At 36.3% G+C, this 18,307-nt stretch overlaps 1 protein-coding gene across 6 annotated transcripts in view; it reads left to right on the forward strand.

Annotated features, from left to right (window-relative positions):
- REV3L (REV3 like, DNA directed polymerase zeta catalytic subunit) overlaps positions 1–18,307 on the forward strand; it is a 248,567-nt gene that overhangs the window by 147,351 nt on the left and 82,909 nt on the right. For all 6 annotated transcript variants that reach the window (XM_082634116.1, XM_082634117.1, XM_082634119.1 and 3 more), the window contains 3 exons: positions 1,809–1,928; positions 4,651–4,888; positions 17,750–17,892. In XM_082634116.1, coding sequence (XP_082490242.1) covers positions 1,809–1,928; positions 4,651–4,888; positions 17,750–17,892 — 501 coding nt within the window. The remainder of the gene's footprint in view (positions 1–1,808; positions 1,929–4,650; positions 4,889–17,749; positions 17,893–18,307) is intronic.

Below are 18,307 nucleotides of genomic sequence, written 5' to 3' on the forward strand. Positions count from 1 at the left end.
TAGTTCTCAGCATATAAGTCTTTCACCTCGTTGGTGAGGCTTATTCCTAAGTATTTTAATTTTTTTTGATGTGATTTTAAAAGGGATTGTTTGTTTACATTCCCTTTCCGGTATTTCATTGTTAGTGTAAAGAAATGCAACCAATTTCTGTATGTTAATCTTGTATCCTGCTACCTTGTATTCATTTATCAGTTCTAGTAGTTTTTGTGTGGAGTCTTTAGGGTTTTTTATATATACTATCATGTCATCTGCATATATTGACAATTTTACCTCTTCCCTACCAATTTGAATACCTTTTATTTCTTTTTCTTTTATGATTGCTGTTGCTAGGGCTTCCAATACTATGTTGAATAGAAATGTTGAGAGTGGGCATCCTTGTCTTGTTCCAGATTTTAGCAGGAAGGCTTTCAGCTTTTCATCATTGAGTATTACATTGGCTGTAGGTTTGTCATAAATAGCTTTTGTTGTGTTGAGGTATGTTCCCTCTATACCCACTTTTGTAAGGGTTTTTATCATGAATGGATGTTGAATTTTATCAGATACTTTTTCTGCATCTATTGAGATGATTATGTTGTTTTGTCTTCTCTTTTGTTGATGTGGTATATCACATGATTGATTTGCATATGTCGAACCATCCTTTTGACCTTGGGATGAATCCAACTTGGTCATGGTGTATGATCTTTTTTACGTGTTGTTGGATGCAGTTTGCTAATATTTTATTGAGAATTTTTGCATCCATATTCATCAAAGATATTGGCCTGTAATTTTCTTTATTGGGTACTGTCTTTGTCTGTCTTTGATACCTCTGGTATCAGGGTGATGGTGGCTTCATAGAATGTCTTTGGAAGTATTCCTTCCTCCTCAATCTTTTGGAAGAGTTTGAGAACAATTGGTATAAGTTCTTCTTTGTGCATTTGGTAGAATTCACCTGTGAAACATCTGGTTCTGGACTTTTGTTTGCAGAGAGTTTTTTTTATTACAGATTCTGTTTCACTTCTAGTGATCAGATGATCTGTTCAAGTTATCTATTTCTTCTTGTTTCAGTTTTGGAGGGCTGTATGTTTCTAGAAGGTTGTCCATTTCTTCTAGGTTGTGTAATTGTTCATAGTGTTGTCTTATGGTTTTTTGTATTTCTGCAGTATCAGTTGTGATTTCTCCTCTTTGATTTCTTATTTTGTTTATTTGGGTCTTCTCTCTTTTTTCTTGCTAAGCCTGGCCAGAGGTTTGTCTATTTTGTTTACGCTTTCAAAGAATCAGCTCTTGGTTTTATTTATTTTTTTCTCTTTTTTTTAAATCTCTTTTATTTATTTCCTCTCTGATCTTTATTATCTCCTTCCTTCTGCTGACTTTAGGTTTTGTTTGTTCTTCTTTTTCTAATTCTTCTAGGTGATGTGTTAGATTGTTTATTTCAGCTTTTTCTTTTTTCTTAAAGAAGGCCTGTATCACTATGAACTTCCCTCTAAGAACTCGTTTTACAAATTTTAATGTACATTGATTTTTATCAGAGTAATATAACTGTCTGTACATACTAGGTAGGATTTAGAGGCTATAGAGATTGTAAATATTTAGTGATTCACAGTTTCAGGGTTTTTTGTTTCTGTTTTTTTTAATTATTCTGTGTGACTGGTTAGATATTCCTGTGGCTTTCATTAAGTTTTATTATGGTTTTATTTAGCATATGTCAACAACACTTCAAAATTTTAAATAGGTTTACATTGTAATGTTTCCTAATTTACACAAATTCTAAACAGTAAATTTCAGATTTAGGTCATTTACTTTAATGTTTTTGTATTCTTTGTCCTCTTAAGGTCATATTAGACGCAAAGTGGAGGAAGCTCTTATTAATGAAGAAGCAATTTTGAACCTCATGGAAAACAGTCAGACTTTTCAGCCTTTGACCCAAAGACTGAGCGAGTCACCAGCTTTCTGTAAGTAACAGTGTGCCATAAATTTTCAGTGTCTTATATCAACAAAAGTGCGTATGTCAGGCGGTATGTTTTTCTTTGATTTGAAGAGGTTAATATTGCATGTTTGATAAATTCTTACTCAGTATAAAAATGAAATCTTGCATTGCGAGATGTAGTAGCTTCTTTTTTGTTTTGTACACAGCTTTTTCTGAAAAATAGTTGTGAAAGAAAATAATTTTATTTTTTTTTTAACTTGACTTTGTTTGGAAGAGAACCATATTGCTTTAAGGGGAAATATGCTTATTTTGAATTAAAATTCTCCAAAGTTAAGAACATTAATAAAATGCCATAATTGATTCTTTCTTGGTAAGTATCAGGAATTTCCCTGGACAATTCCTTTCGAGCTGTTAATTTTTGACTAGCATGTAGAACATGACAGTTATTTCTGAGTATCTTTGCATCTCCATAAATACATTTTCATTAATATGGTAAACCATTTGCTAGATTTCATTTCAATAATTTAGTCTAAATTGCTGACATTTTTCAGAAATTTATTTAGATTTTCATTGCAAAAAGTGAGATATCATTGAACTTCATGCCTCTTGCTTTGCTTGGTATAGTGATTTATGTTTCTTGCTCACTTTCTGTTTTTCCATTCTTACTGTATCAAATGAGGTATAGCATCAAATGTTATCCTACCTCTCTACAGTGTCCTCTCTCTGTTATTTACATTTTCATTTGAGTGGAAGATTAATTGAATGACTAGGGACAGTACCAAAATTATTGTACACAGTCATATTTCAAGAACATTTTCTATGGCAGTAGGTAGCTTTTTTCTTTTTTAAATGAATGACATGACATATGTAGAAAGAAGTGATCCAAAGACCACATTTAAAAATTAATTTGAAGTTTATAATCTAAAATGTTTTATTTCTCTAAGTAAATAAATATGTATATACCTAAATTATATTTTAGTTATAAAAAAACAAAGAAAGAAATTGAAAAAGAGAAGGAGAGACATATCCTTATTTCATTATATTAGGCAAATATGTATCACCAGCTGATATAATTCCACCTTGCATAAGGTTACAAAAAATGCAGTCTCAGTGTTAGAGATCTGAGAGTCAAATATCTATAAATCATTTGCCAATGTTAACCATTTTTAAAGTATGAGGCAGGAAAAATTAACTACAATTCTAGGTTTAAGAAATGGATTTTTGCCAAAATGGCTCTTATAAGCAAATATCTTCAATTTTGCCTTACAGTTGGTAGCCTTACAGTTGGTAGCATGATTGAACCAGTTTGTTTAATGTCAACAAAGAAAACCTGAAACTTAATAGTTTAGTAAATGGGGAATATATTATCTCATTTTACAGAGAAAAAGGTTGTGTACTAGATTAGAACAAACCTCCATCTTCATGATCTTTTTTTTTTAAATAATAGCTTTCATTGGGATATAATTCACATATTGTAAAACTCACCTTCTAACATGTACAGTTCAGTGGTTTTTAGCATTTCAAGTATTTATGCAACCATTTCCACTATCTAATTCCAGGACTTTTTTTTTTTCCCCCAGGACATTTTTATCACCCTAAAAAGAAACCCAATACCCATTTGTAGTCACTTCCCATTTTTCCTTCCTCTCAGCCTCTGGCAACCTCTAATCTATTTTCTCTTTTGCTGATTTACCTATTTTCATCATTTCATATAAACAGAATTATATAACCTTTTGTTTCTGTATTCTTTCACTCAGCATAATGTTTTCAAGATTCATTCATGTTGAGGTATATATCAGTATTGCATTCCTTTTTACTATTGAATAATGTTGCACCATATGGATATATACCATATTTCATTTTTCTATCTTTCAGTTGATGGATATTTGGGTTGTTTCCACTTTTTTGGCCATTGGGGTAATGCAGCTGTGATTATTCATGTATAGGTTTTCATGTGGACATATGTTTTCACTTCTCTTGGATACATACCTAGGAATGGAATTACTGGGTCCTCTGGTAACTCTGTGTTTAACATTTTGAGGAACTGCCAAACTTTTTTTCCCCAAAGCAACTGCACCATTGTACAATTCGACCAGCAGTGTATGAGGGCTCCAATTTCTTCACATCCTTGTCAACACTTGTTATTATCTGTCTTTGATTTTAGCAACCCTAGTGCATATGATGGTGATATTTCAATGGTGGTCTTCAAGGTTTTTAAGTAATGTTATTAATCACTTTTAAAGCTCTCTTGTGTTTTGCAACTACAGGTTTTGTTTGACTGTCCTGTGAGCTAAAAAAGCTTAAGAGAGGGATAAGGTGTTCACATTATCATTTTTAAGGCACTTCCTTAGCATTAATTCATATATTTATTATATATTTTATATTTAGTTTGATCACTTGTGATTATATTTGGTTTAGTGCTCCTCAACCTTGCTTGTGCAGCAAGAGATTGAGCAGCTTGTTAACATGCAAATTCCTGGGCCCTACCTCAGAAATTCTAATTCAGTAGGTGTGAGATGGTGTCTGGGAATTTTCTTTTTAAGGACACAAAATCATTTGTAATGCAGGTGGTCCAAAGATTACACTTTAATGGAAGAACTACATCAATACATAAATCTTTGTACCAGCTGTATCCTTTCAGCATGTGCCAGCATCTGTGGTTCTTGTTTTATGTATAGTTGATCTGAATTATTGAATTATTTAGAAAATTTAAGTTGTTTGTTGGTGATGCTTCACTTGTTTTATAGTGGACAGTAGTCCTGATGAGGCTCTGGTACATCTTCTTGCTGGTTTGGAAAATGACGGATATCAGGGGGGAAGAAATAGGATGCCATCATCATGTCGTTCCTTTGGAAACAGTAAAAATCCTCAAAATAGTGATGATGAAGAAAATGAACCACAGATTGAAAAAGAAGAAATGGAACTTAGTTTAGTAATGTCTCAGAGATGGGACAGCAATATTGAAGAACATTGTGCCAAAAAGAGGTAACTTTTTAGTTATTTCAGTTGCTTTAATAACTTCCTTTGGTCATTGTCATTGTTCTTTAATCAGAAATTATTTCTTACTATTACTCATAATAAAAAATACCTAATAAACTAAATTGACTTCTTTGAAATCTATTTTAAATAGTGTGTAAACTTTATATTCCAAGCAAAATAAAATTTCAGTACATTTAAAAAGATTAAACCTAACTTTATTTTTTTCTATTATTAACAAGATATAATTGATATACACAACAGTATGAATTTTCAATGTACAGCATAATGGTTTGATTTGCATATATTATGAAATAATTACTACAACAGGTTTAGTTAACATCCATCATCTCATATAATTACGATAAAAAGAAATGGGGGAAATTTTTGTCTCCTTGTAATGAGAACTTTCATATATATCATACATACAGCATATATATACATACGTACATATGTATCATACAGCAGTGGTAACTGTAGTCACCGTGTTGTACATTATATCCCTAGTACTTATTTGTCTTATAACAAAGTTTGTGTCTTTTCATTACCTTGCTCCAATTTGTGCTCTCCTCATAAACCTAACTTAGAAATCATCTGTCTATATACACAGTAGTAATATGTGGGTCATAAATGGGGCAAAACAGAAATGCCTCCTTATCTCAGAACTTGAGGAAAAAGAATGCCTTTTGAGAGTTAGACTCTTATGGGTCAGAGCAACAAATATAGAGTCAGCTTGAAGACAAGGAATCGCTTCTAGGTCTGATTAGATCGAAGGAGTTAAATTTTTTTTTTTTTTTTTTTGTGGTACGCGGGCCTCTCACTGCTGTGGCCTCTCCCGTCGCGGAGCACAGGCTCCAGACGCGCAGGCTCAGCGGCCATGGCTCACGGGCCTAGCCACTCTGCGGCATGTGGGATCTTCCTGGACCGGGGCACGAACCCGTGTCCCCTGCATTGGCAGGCAGACTCTCAACCACTGCGCCACCGGGGAAGCCCCAAGGAGTTAAATATTAATGAATGAATGAATGTCAACCACTGCGCCACCGGGGAAGCCCCAAGGAGTTAAATATTAATGAATGAATGAATGTCAGAAGCAGTAACTGATATTCTGTTCCATTTCTCAAAGAAAATGAGTAAGATGGCAGTGTGGTTTTCTTTTTGTTCTTTTTTTTGTTTCCTTCTTTTTATATTTTAACCTTTTTTTTAAAGTATAGTTAATTTACAATGTTGTGTTAGTTTCAGGTGTATAGCAGAGTGATTCAGTTTTTTATATATATATGCTTTTTCAGATTCTTTTCCATTATAGATTATTATAAGATATTGAATATAGTTCCCTGTGCTATACAGTAGGCCCTTATTGTTTATCTATTTTACATAAAGTAGTACATATATGTTAATCCCAAATTCCTAATTTATCTCCCCTCCCCCCCACTGTCCCCTTCGGTAACCATAAGTTTGTTTTCTATGTCTGTGAGTCTTTCTGTTTTGTAAATAAATTCATTTGTATCATATTTTTAAAAATACTTATTTATTTATTTTGGCTATGCTGGGTGTTAGTTGCAGCACGCAGGATCTTCGTTGTGGCATGCAGGATCTTTAGTTGCAGCATGCAGAGTCTTAGTTGTGGCATGCAGAGTTCTTAGTTATGGCGTGCAGGATCTAGCTCCCTGACCAGGGATCAAACCTGGGCCCCCTGCATTTGGAGTGTGGCGTCTTACCCACTGGACCACCAGGGAAGTCCCTATTTGTATCATATTTTAGATTCCACATATAAGTGATATTATATGATATTTGTCTTTCTCTGTCTGACTTAGTCCATCCATGCTGCTGCAGATGGCATTATTTCATTCTTTTTTATGGCTGAGTAATATTCATATATATGTATACACGTGTGTGTGTATATATATATCCCACATCTTCTTTCTCCATTCATCTGTCGATTGACACTTAGGTGGCTTCAGTGTCTTGGCTATTCTGAATAGTGCTGCTGTGAACATTGGGGTGCATGTATCTTTTTGAAGTAGAGTTTTCTCCAGATATATATCCAGGAGTGGGATTGCAGAATCATATGGTAGCTCTATTTTTAGTATTTTAAACCACCTCCATACTGTTCTCCATAGTGACTGCACCAATCTACATTCCCACCAACAGTGTAGGAGGGTTCCTTTTTCTCCACACCCTCTTCAGCATTTGTTATTCACAGACTTTTTTTTTTTTCTTTTGCGGTACGTGGGCCTCTCAGTGTTGCGGCCTCTCCTGTTGCAGAGCATAGGCTCCGGACGCGCAGGCTCAGCGGCCATGGCTCACGGGCCCAGCCGCTCCGCGGCATGTGGGATCCTCCTGGACCAGGGCACAAACCCGTGTCCTCTGCATCGGCAGGCGGACCCTCAACCACTGCACCACCAGGGAAACCCTGCAGACTTTTTAATGATGGAAGTTCTGGCTGCTGTGAAGTGATACCTCATTGTAGTTTCGATTTGGATTTCTCTAGCAATTAGTGATATTGAGCATCTTTTCATGTGCCTGTTGGCCATCTGTATGTCTTCTTTGGAGAAATGTCTGTTGAGGTCTTCTGCCGATTGTTTGATTGGATTGTTTGGTTTTTTAAATTTCTTCTAAAATGTTTATTCCTTTTATTTTATTTTAAATTTATTTATTTATGGCTGTGTTGGGTCCTCGTTGCTGCGCATGGGCTTCCTCTAGTTGCGGTGAGTAAGGGCTACTGTTTGTTTTGGTGCATAGGCTTCTCATTGTGGTGGCTTTTCTTGTTGCAGAGCACGGGCTCTAGACACGCAGTCTTCAGTAGTTGTAGCTCGTGGGCTCTAGAATGCAGGCTCAGTAGTTGTGGTGTGGGCTTTGTTGCTCCATGGCATGTGGGATGTTCTTGAACCAGGGCTTGAACCTGTGTCCCCTGCATTGGCCGGCAGATTCTTAACCCCCTGCACCACCAGGGAAGCCCTGGTTTTTGGGTTTTTTTTTTGTTTTTGTTTTTTTTTTAAATTAAGCTGCGTGAGCTGTTTGTATATTTTGGAAATTAGCCCTTTTTGGTCACATCATTTGCAGATATTTTCTCCCATTCCGTAGGTGGTCTTTTCATTTTGTTTGTGGTTTCCTTTGCTGTGCAAAAGCTTTTAAGTTTAGTTAGGTCCCATTTGTTTATTTTTGTTTTTATTTCCATTACTCTAGGAGATGGATCCAAAAAATTTTGCTGCAATTTATGTCAAAGACTGTGCTGTCTGTGTTTTCCTCTAGGAGTTTTATAGTATCCAGTCTCACATTCAGGTCTTTGATCCATTTTGAGTTTATTTTTGTAAATGGTGTAGAGAATGTTCTAATTTCATTCTTTTGCGTGTAGCTGTCCAGTTTTCCCAGCACCACTTGTTGAAGAGACTGTCTTTTTCTCTGTTGTATATTCTTTTTTTTTTTTTTTGCGGTACGCGGGCCTCTCACTGTTGTGGCCTCTCCCATTGCGGAGCACAGTCTCTGGACGCGCAGGCTCAGCGGCCATGGCTTATGGGCCCAGCTGCTCCGCAGCATGTGGGATCTTCCCGGACCGGGGCACGAACCCGTGTTCCCTGCATCGGCAGGCGGACTCTCAACCACTGTGCCACCAGGGAAGCCCTCTGTTGTATATTCTTGCCTCCTATGTTGTAGATTAATTGACCTTAAGTGCATGAGTTTATTTCTGGACTTTCTGTCCAGTTCTGTTGATCTGTGTGTGTGTTTTTGTGCCAGTACCATACTGTTTTGATGACTACAGTTTTGCAGTATACTCTGAAGTCAGGGAGCCTGATTCCTCCAGCTCTGTTCTTCCTTCTCAAGATTGTTTGGCTATTTGGGGTCCTTTGTGTTTCCATACAAATTTAAAAATTTTTTGTTCCAGTTCTGTGAAAAATGTTATTGGTAATTTGGTAGGGATTGTATTAAATCTGTAGATTGCTTTGGGTAGTATGGTCATTTTTAACAACATTGGTTCTGTCAATCCAAGAACACAGTGTATTTTTCTAGCTGTTTGTGTCATCTTCAATTTCTTTCATCAGTGTCATATTTTTTGGAGTACAGGTCTTTTGCCTCCTTAGGTAGGTTTATTCCTAGGTACTTTATTCTTTTTGCTGTGCTGGTAAATGGGGTTGTTTCTTTAATTTCTTTTTCTGATCTTCTTTTTTTTAATATATAAATTTATTTATTTATTTTTGGGTCTTCGTTGCTGTGAGTGGGCTTTCTCTAGTTGTGGCAAGCAGAGTCTACTCTTTGTTGCAGTGCACAGGCTTCTCATTGCGGTGGCTTCTCTTGTTGTGCAGCACAGACTCTAGGCATGTGGGCTTCAGTAGTTGTGGCTCACAGGCTGCAGAGCACAGGCTTAGTAGTTGTGGTGCATGAGCTTAGTTGCTCTGCAGCATGTGGGATCTTCCCAGACCAGGGATCAAACCCGTGTCTCTTGCATTGGCAGGCAGATTCTTAACCACTGCACCACCAGGGAATTCCTCTCTTTCTGATCTTTCATTGTAAGCATATAGAAATGCAACAGATTTCTGGTATTTTGTATCCTGCAACTTTACCAAATTCATAGTTGAGCTCTAGTAGTTTTTTGGTGGCGTCTTTTGGATTTTCTATGTATAGCATCATGTCATCTGCAAACAGTGACAGTTTTACTTCTTTTCCAACTTGAATCCCTTTTTTTCTTTTTCTTCTCTGATTGCTGTGCTGGGACTTCCAAAACTATGTTGAATAAAAGTGGCAAGAGTGAGTATCCTTGTCTTCTTCCTGATCTTAGATGAAATGCTTTCAGCTTTTAACCATTTAGTATGATGTTAGATGTGGGTTTGTTATATATGGCCTTTATTTTGTTGAGGTGTATTCCCTCTGTGCCAACTTTCTGGAGAGTTTTTATCATAAATGGATGTTGAATTTTATCAAAAGCTTTTTCTGCATCTATTGAGATGATCATATGATTTTTATTCTTCAGTTGGTTAGTGTGGTGTATTACATTGATTGATTTGCGTATATTGAAAAATCCTTGCATCCCTGGGGTAAATCCCACTTGATCATGGTGTATGGTATTTAATGTATTGTTGGAGTCAGCTTGCAAGTATTTTATTGAGGATTTTTGCACCTATGTTCATCAGTAATATTGGCCTGTAATTTTCTTTCTTTCTTTTTTTTTTCTTTTTGCGGTACGCGGGCCTCCCGTTGCGGAGCACAGGCTCCAGACACGCAGGCCCAGCGGCCATGGCTCATGGGCCTAGCCGCTCTGTGGCACGTAGGATCTTCCCAGACCGGGGCACGAACCCGTGTCCCCTGCATTGGCAGGCGGACTCTCAACCACTGCGCCACCAGGGAAGCCCTGTAATTTTCTTTTTATGTGATATCTTTGTCTGGTTTTTGTATCGGGGATGGTGGCCTCATAGAACGAGTGTGAAAGCATTCCTTCCTCTGCAGTTTTTTGGAGTAGTTTCAGAAGGGTGGGTGTTAACTCTTCTCTAAATATTAGGTAGAATTCACCAGTGAAGCCATCTGGTCCTGGACTTCTGTTTCTTGGGAGTTTTTAAATTACTGACTCAATTTCAATACTGGTAATTGGTCTGCTCATATTTTCTGTTTCCATTTCTTTTTTAAAAAAAATATTTATTTATTTATTTAGCTGCGTCAAGTCTTAGTTGCTGCATGCGGGATCTAGTTCCATCACCAGGGATTGAACCTGGGCTCCCTGCGTTGGGAGTGTGGAGTCCCAGCCACTGGACCACCAGGGAAGTCTTTCCATTTCTTTTAAGTTGTCCATTTTATTGGCGTGTAGTTTCTTGTAGTAGTCTCTTATGATCCTTTGTATTTCTGTGGTGTCAGTTGTACCTTCTCCTTTTTCATTTGTGATTTTATTGATTTGGGCCCTCTCCCTTTTTCTCTTGATGAACCTGGCTGAAGGTTTATCGATTTTGTTTATCTTCTCAAATAACCAGCTTCTTAGTTTCATTGATCTTTTCTATTGTTTTTTTAGTTTCTATTTCCTTTATTTCTGCTCTGATCCTTATGATTTCTTTCCCTCTACTAACTTTGGGTTTTGTTTGTTCTTCTTTCTCTAGTTAATTTAGGTGGAAGATTTGGTTGTTTATTTCAGATTTTTCTTGTTTCCTGGGGCAAGCTTGTATCGTTATCGTTATAAACTTCTATCTTAGAACTGCTTTTGCTGCATCCCATAAGTTTTGGATCGTAGTATTTGCATTTGACTCTAGATATTTTTAGGTTTCCTCTTTGACTTATTCAGTGATTCATTAGTTGTTTAGTAGCATATTTTTTTGCGTCTGTATGTTTGTGGTTTTTGCAGTTTTTTTCTTGTAGTTGATTTCTAGCCTCATAGTGTCGTGGTTGGGAAAGATGCTGGATATGATTTCAGTTTTCTCAGATTTACCGAGGCTTGCTTTGTGGTCCATTATGTGATATATCCTTGAAAATGTTCTATGTGCACTTGAGAAGAATGTATATTGTTGCTTTTGGATGGAGTGCCCTATGTATATCAATTAAGTCCATCTGGTCTAATATGTCATTTAAGGCCTGTGTTTCCTTACTGGTTTTCTGTCTGGATGATCTGTCCATTGATGAAAGTGGGGTGTTAAAGTCCCCCACTATTATTTCTGTTCCTGTCCATTTCTCCTTTTATGCCTGTTAACATTTGCTTTATATTTTGAGGTGCTCCTATGTTGGGTGCATATATATTGGTAATTGTTGTATCTTCTTGGATTGATCCTTTGATCATTATGTAGTGTCCTTCTTTGTCTCTTATAACATCTTTATTTTAAAGTCTATTTTGTCTGATACAAGTATTGTGACTCTGGCTTTCCTTTGATTTCCGTTTGTGTGGAATACCTTTTTCCATACCCTCACTTTCAGTCTGTATGTGTCTCTGGATCTGAAGTGAGTCTCTTGTAGGCATCATATATACAGGTCCTGTTTTTGTATCCATTCAGCCAGTCTGTGTCTTTGGTTAGAGCATTTAGTCCGCTTTCATTTAAGTTATTCATTGATATATATGTTCTGATTGCCATTTTGTTAATTGTTTTGGATTTGTTTTTGTAGGCCTTTTTTTCCCCTTTCTTTTGTTCTCTTGTGATTTGATGACTCTCTTTAGTGTTACGTTTGGACTCCTTTTTCTTTTTTGTGTGTATATTATAGTTTTTTTGTTTTGTAGTTACCATGAGGTTTTTGTATAGCAGTCTGTATACATACATGCTTATTTTGAGTTGCTGATCTCTTAATTTCAAATGCATTTTAGATACACTCTGTATTTGTACTCTCCTCCTGTCATGATTACTATTTTTGATATTATATTTTACATATAATTGTTTCATGTATACCTTAACTGCTTATTGTGGATACAGATGATTTTACTACTTTTGTCTTTTAACCTCCCTACTAGCTTTGAGTGTGGATGATTTCCTACCTTTATTGTATGTTTACCTTTACCAGTGAGCTTTTCCATTTTGTCATTTTCTTTTTTCTAGTTGTGGCCTTTTCTGCCTAGAGAAGTTCCTTTAGCATTTGTTGTAAAGTTGGTTTGGTGGTGCTGAATTCTTCTGGCTTTTGCTTGTCTATAAAGCTTTTGATTTCTCCATCAAATCAAGGAACTTTGCTGGGTAGAGTATTCTTGGGTGTAGGTTTTTCTCTTTCATCACTTTTAAGTATATTGTGCCACCTCCTTCTGGCCTGCAGAGTTCCTGCTGAAAAATCAGCTGATAGCCTTATGGGAGTACCCTTGTATGTTATTTGTTGCTTTTCCCTTGTTGTTTTTAATATTCTCTCTTTATCTTTAATTTTTGTCAGTTTGATTACTGTGTGTCTCAGTGTGTTCCTCCTTGGGTTAATCCTGTTCTCTTCAAAATTCTCTCATGCTCTTGCTCTCTGTCTTCTCCTTCTGGACCCCTATAATGCAAAAATTAGCGCTCTTGATGTTGTCCTAGAGGTCTCTTAAACTGTCCTCATGTCTTTTTTTTTTTCTTTTTTCTGTTCAGCAGCAGTGATTTCCAGTACTTTGTCTTCCAGTTTAGTGATCCATTTTTCTTCCTCATTTAGTCCACTGTTGATTCCTTCTTGTGTTTTTTCTTTTCAGTTATTATATTCTTCAGTTGTTTGATTGCTCTTTATATTTTCTAATTCTTTTTTAAAAACTTCTAATTTCTCATTATCTGCATCCATTCTTCTCCTGAGTTCTTTGATCATCTTTACGATCATTACTCTGAACTCTTCCTCAGGTGGATTGCCTATCTCCACGTCACTTAGTTCTTCTTCTGGGGTTTTATCTTTTTCCTTCATGTGAAACATATTCCTCTGTCTTCTCATTTTGTCTAAATTGCTATTTGTATTTTTATGTATGTGGTAGGTTAGTTACGTTTCTCTACTTTGGAGAAGTGGCCCATTGTAGGAGATGTTGTATGCATCCCAGCAGTGCACTCCCCTCTCATCACTCAAGGGCCCAGGTCCAGGTGGTCCCAGGGTAGTGTCTAGTCTGCATTTGCGGACTTGGTCTTGCTTGAAGTTTTCTTGCTTCTGGTGTCTGCCTCCCGGTGTGTGAGGCTGGTCTGGAGGCTTGTACAGGCTTCCTATTGGGAGGGACCAGTGCCTGCCCACTGGTGGTTGGAGCTGGATCTTGACCCTCTGGTGGGCAGGGCTGTGTTTAGTGGCTTATCTAGAGGTGGCTGTGGGCTCAGGAAGTCCTTATGCAGCCTGTCTGCTGATGGATGGGGCTATGTCCCCACCCAGTTTGTTGTTCAGCCTGAGGCATCCCAGCACTGGAACCGAAAGGCTATTGGGTGGGCCTAGGTCCTGGTGCCAAGATGTCAACCTCCAGAAGAGTTCACACAGATGAATGCTCCCCGATATGTCTGCCACCAGTGCCTGCATCCCAGGGTGAGCCACAGCTACCCCCTGCTTCCCCAGGAGACCCTCCCAGACAAGCAGGTAGGTCTGGCCCAGGCTCCTATCAAATTACTATTTTTGCTCTTGGTCCCAGTGTGTGTGAGATTTTGTGTGCATTGTTTAAGACTGAAGTCTCTGTTTCCCCCAATCCTGCAGCAATCAAGCCCTGCTGGCCTTCAAAACCAATCCAATGCCAGACCTCTAGGCTGGGGGAGCTGACATGGGGCGCAAACCTCTCTAATATAATTATTCTCCAGTTTGTGGGTCCCCCACCCAAGGGGTGTGGGATTTGATTATACTGCAAGTCTGCCCCTCATATGCAACTCACTGTGGTTCCTTCTTTATGTCTTTAGTTGTAGAAGATCTTCTCTGGTGGGTTCCTGTCTTTTTCATCAATGATTGTTCTGCAGTTAGTTGTGATTTTGATATGCTCGTGAGAGGAGGTGAGCTTAGTATTCTTCTGCTCTGCCATCTTGGCCACTGTCCTTGGCAGTGTGTTTTTCTAAATCAGTTTCTTGTGAGCTTGATTGGTTTGAGTCTGCCCCTGAGCTGTATGCTCTGTGTGTGGAAAAAAATTGGGCCTCTGAGCTTAAAACACTGAGTGTGCCTCTACTTCAAACTTCTGTAGGCAGTACTAAAACTTCTAAAGTCTGTTTTCGAAAGGTGAATGAGATTAACCTATATATCATATTTACACACATATGTATTACATATATACATATATAGTATTATAAGTATATATGTGATGTAGCTCTAGTTTCTCAACATAACCTGATATAAATTTTCTGATACCATCTCCTGTTATCTGAGTTTATATCAGAACCCTCTCTTCTATATTTTCACAGTATGCTCCTACAAAGAATTCCATTTTTATTCTGTGAGTAGGAAATTCCAAACCTGTGAAATATTATTTCATACTTCCTTCCTAGTTTCACATACTGGGTTCCCTTTGCTGTCACAGTGTTAAATCGGTCAAAGACTCAGCTTCTTGACCTTTGAAGACCTAATTTTACATGAGCCAGACAGAATCAATGTTCTATTTCCTGATAGATTTGACCCTCAACAGTGTCATAAAAATTCCTTTTGCTGATATTTCCTAATCTGTTAAAAAAGGGGGGGTGAAAGACATACAGTTTCTTGTAGCTATTCTATAAATTTTTTTGTCAGTTTTTTTCTGTATAAACTTTATAAATCTTTTTATGAAATATCCTGTTCAGAAATGCCTCAACCACATCAACATCTTCTGGAGCATAAGCAATCCTAAATGATAATAGACAGTGGTATAAAATGGCTTTGTTCTTGTGTCTGGTTCTTATTTCTGTAATAACACCACGTTGCCTTCAACTTCTGGAAGTTTATAACTTCAGTGTCATATTTAATTTGCTCTCCTTTACACCTCTGTTTGTTGTTAAGCCTATCTAGTTTAAGCCTTCATTATTATTTATCTGGAATAGTATGAAATCACTTTTTAACTGGTCTGCTTGCTTCTAGTTCTGCTCCCCTATAATAGGGGTGATACTTATGATTATTAAATAAACACTTTGTGGGCACTTAGAGAAGCAGAGAATATCAAGACCCTTCATGAGTTCAAGTTGTGCTCTACTGCCTTTATATCCATTTTAAATATGGTTACTTAGAGAAATGTAATAATCATATTGAGTCTTAATTTCAGCCAGATATTTAACAAAGTTTTACATAGCATCCTTGTGGATAAGGAGTATACATGGTAATAGTGACTGATTAGGTGGGTTCACAGAGAACTTGCATGATTTTGCATTCAAAAACCACTTAAATGCTGCTCTGTGCCAAGTTTCATGCTAGATTGAATTCAGATTGTCAGAAACATTGGAGATTGGTAATTCATTGAATGACAAAATATAGATTCGAAAATATCTTGAAACTAAAAAGATGATGCCTAATAAAGTGTAAAGTCATAGGTTTTATGTTCAATCAGTCAGCTTCACAAATATAGACTAGATAGACCTATGATTCATTCTGGGCTTAACAGTTTCTGTGGGAAGGTCATAAATTTTACTTTATTAAGAACACAATAAACCTGTAGTGTTGTATGGTTGCCAAAATAATGAATTTAATTATTGTCTACCAGCTGTACCTGAGGTAACATTTATTATTCTGACAGATTTTGGATTTTATTAGTAAAATAATTATAGTATTTATTGATGTATTTAAATCTTGTTGTAATAAATAGGATTGCTTCTTTTATATTTTAGCTAAATTTGTTGACTGTTTGATATTTTTATTTGATCATGTGGCATTTTATGATGCATTTTTCTTATTTCCATTTGTTTTTCTTTTTGTTGTTCTTTCATTGTTTTGTTTTGATATTGTCCATTTGATTTTTACCTTCAACCTATTGTTAGCATTTCTTTACAGTTTCTTAGATTATACCTGGTTTAGCTATTTATACTTTCATGCCCATTTTAAGTAGATACACATTCAAATATGTAATATTCTTATAAAATCACCATCTCCTTGTTTCCAGTGGTGCCAGCATGTTTAAAATAATAGGCCTGGTTTATCCCATGATTAATTAATGCTTGTGTGTTCATTGACTGGACCAATTCCGTGAAAACCACCCCCAGGTTAACCTTGGAAAAACAATCCTGAACATTTTATAAATGTATATTAAAGAGAGATTGAATAATAGAAGGATATTGTCTAGAAGAGGAGTCATTTAGTTCTACTGATACTTGTATATTGAATATTATATTCTGCCTGAGTACCATATTTTAAGAATACTGAAAAAGGAAAGGAAAGGGAAAGAAGAGGAAGAAAACTAGAAGGATTTGTTAACACTGTCACTTTCAAAGAACGGTAGAAAGAATAGATAATGTTTGGTCTAATTAAAGAGGAATTATGGGACAAATGATAATGCCTTCAAATATTTTAAAGGTTATCATGGGGAACATGGCATAGACCTGCTACCTATGGCTACATAGGACAAAGGCAGGAATGAAAGATTTTTGTGTAATATAGGAAGAAAATTACTAACAATTAGAGCCATTAATAACAGAAAAGATTACCCTGTGAGACAGCAAGCCCTTTATACTGAGGATATAAAAGTGGAGATTGTAGGGTCTGTTAAAAATAAGATTTTTGCATTGGGTAGAAAGCTAGACTAGATGACCTCTAATAACCCTTTCATCTCTTAAGAGTGATTTTAGGACAAATTGTGATTTGGGGAAGGCTTAATGGAAAAACTGTTCCATGTATAATAAAGCAATATTTTCAAATTTTCAAGACAAGTGAAAGAAAAAAATAGGTATGGATAGAAAGTAAGGTTGCCCATCCAGATAGAAGGGAAAGTATCAAGCTAGGATCTAGTGAAAAATTTAAATCAATATGAGATGAAACTTAAGGAGAGTATCCATCTGGGTTTCACAGTCCATCTGCATTGCTCAGCAACCCTACTTTATAGCCACTGCTGGGATTGACTCAACACCTGTACTGCTTCCTATCCTGTCTCTGATCCCTTTTATTTTCTCTTTCAGCCCTGACCTGAATACCCCTTTGCCTATATTTTTGTTTAATTTTTCCAATTAATGTAGTGATTGTGTATTTATAGACTTCTTAAAATATGCTAAGATGCCACCTTTTTAGAAATTACCGGGTTCTCACCCAAGCTGTTATGTGTATATCTAATGATAAGCTGAGGGGGAAAATATAAGAAAGAACATAATTAGATATGATAATCCAGGATATTGTGGAGCTATGAATACAGGAATGATGGTGTCTTCTAGCTCACATGAAATGGATTATAAAGTCTATTTACAATAACTTTTGGTAGGGCATGATACCAAAGCAAAGTAAATCTGCTTTTTTTTTTAAGTTATAATTTTCAGATCCTGTTTATTCAGTTTTACTATTATAGGATCAAATTAGGCAAATTGAGTCTGATGTGCTTTTTTCTAATGCTCATACTCACTGGTGAATCTTAATATTCTCTAGATCACTGTGCAGAAATACCCATAGAAGCTCAACAGAAGAAGATGATTCATCTTCAGAAGAAGAAATGGAATGGAGTAATAACAGTTTGCTTCTAGCCAATCTTTCTATACCTCAGTTAGATGGAACTGCGGATGAAAATAGTGGTAAGTAAAGTAGTCTACTGTATTTCATTATTTAGGGGCAGAAAATATATTTGATTTTGAAAAATATAATCACACTCTCTACATAGTTGGCTAAGTGAGACTATGACAATACTGTTAGATTTTGTCCTTCTGCAGGATGATTTCTTTTGAGAGAATGTAGGTATATGATTTTTTCTCATTTCTAAGAGTATAGTGTTTATTAATCACTGATTTAGAGCTTTATAAACTTTAATCAGTTTATCGTCATAACATTTAAGTAGCATAGGAAACTATAAGAAATATGCTCAGCTTATTTGAAGTGATAATGCAAAGACATGTTATTTTATGGAAAATTTTGAAGGTGACAGTATTTTTCCCCTTATTCTCCCAAAAGGCATGACTATTGATATCATCTATTTCTGATCAAAGAAATATG

This window comes from Mesoplodon mirus (genome assembly GCF_964341445.2).
Source record: "Mesoplodon mirus genome assembly, chromosome: 10".
NCBI lineage: Eukaryota > Metazoa > Chordata > Mammalia > Artiodactyla > Ziphiidae > Mesoplodon > Mesoplodon mirus.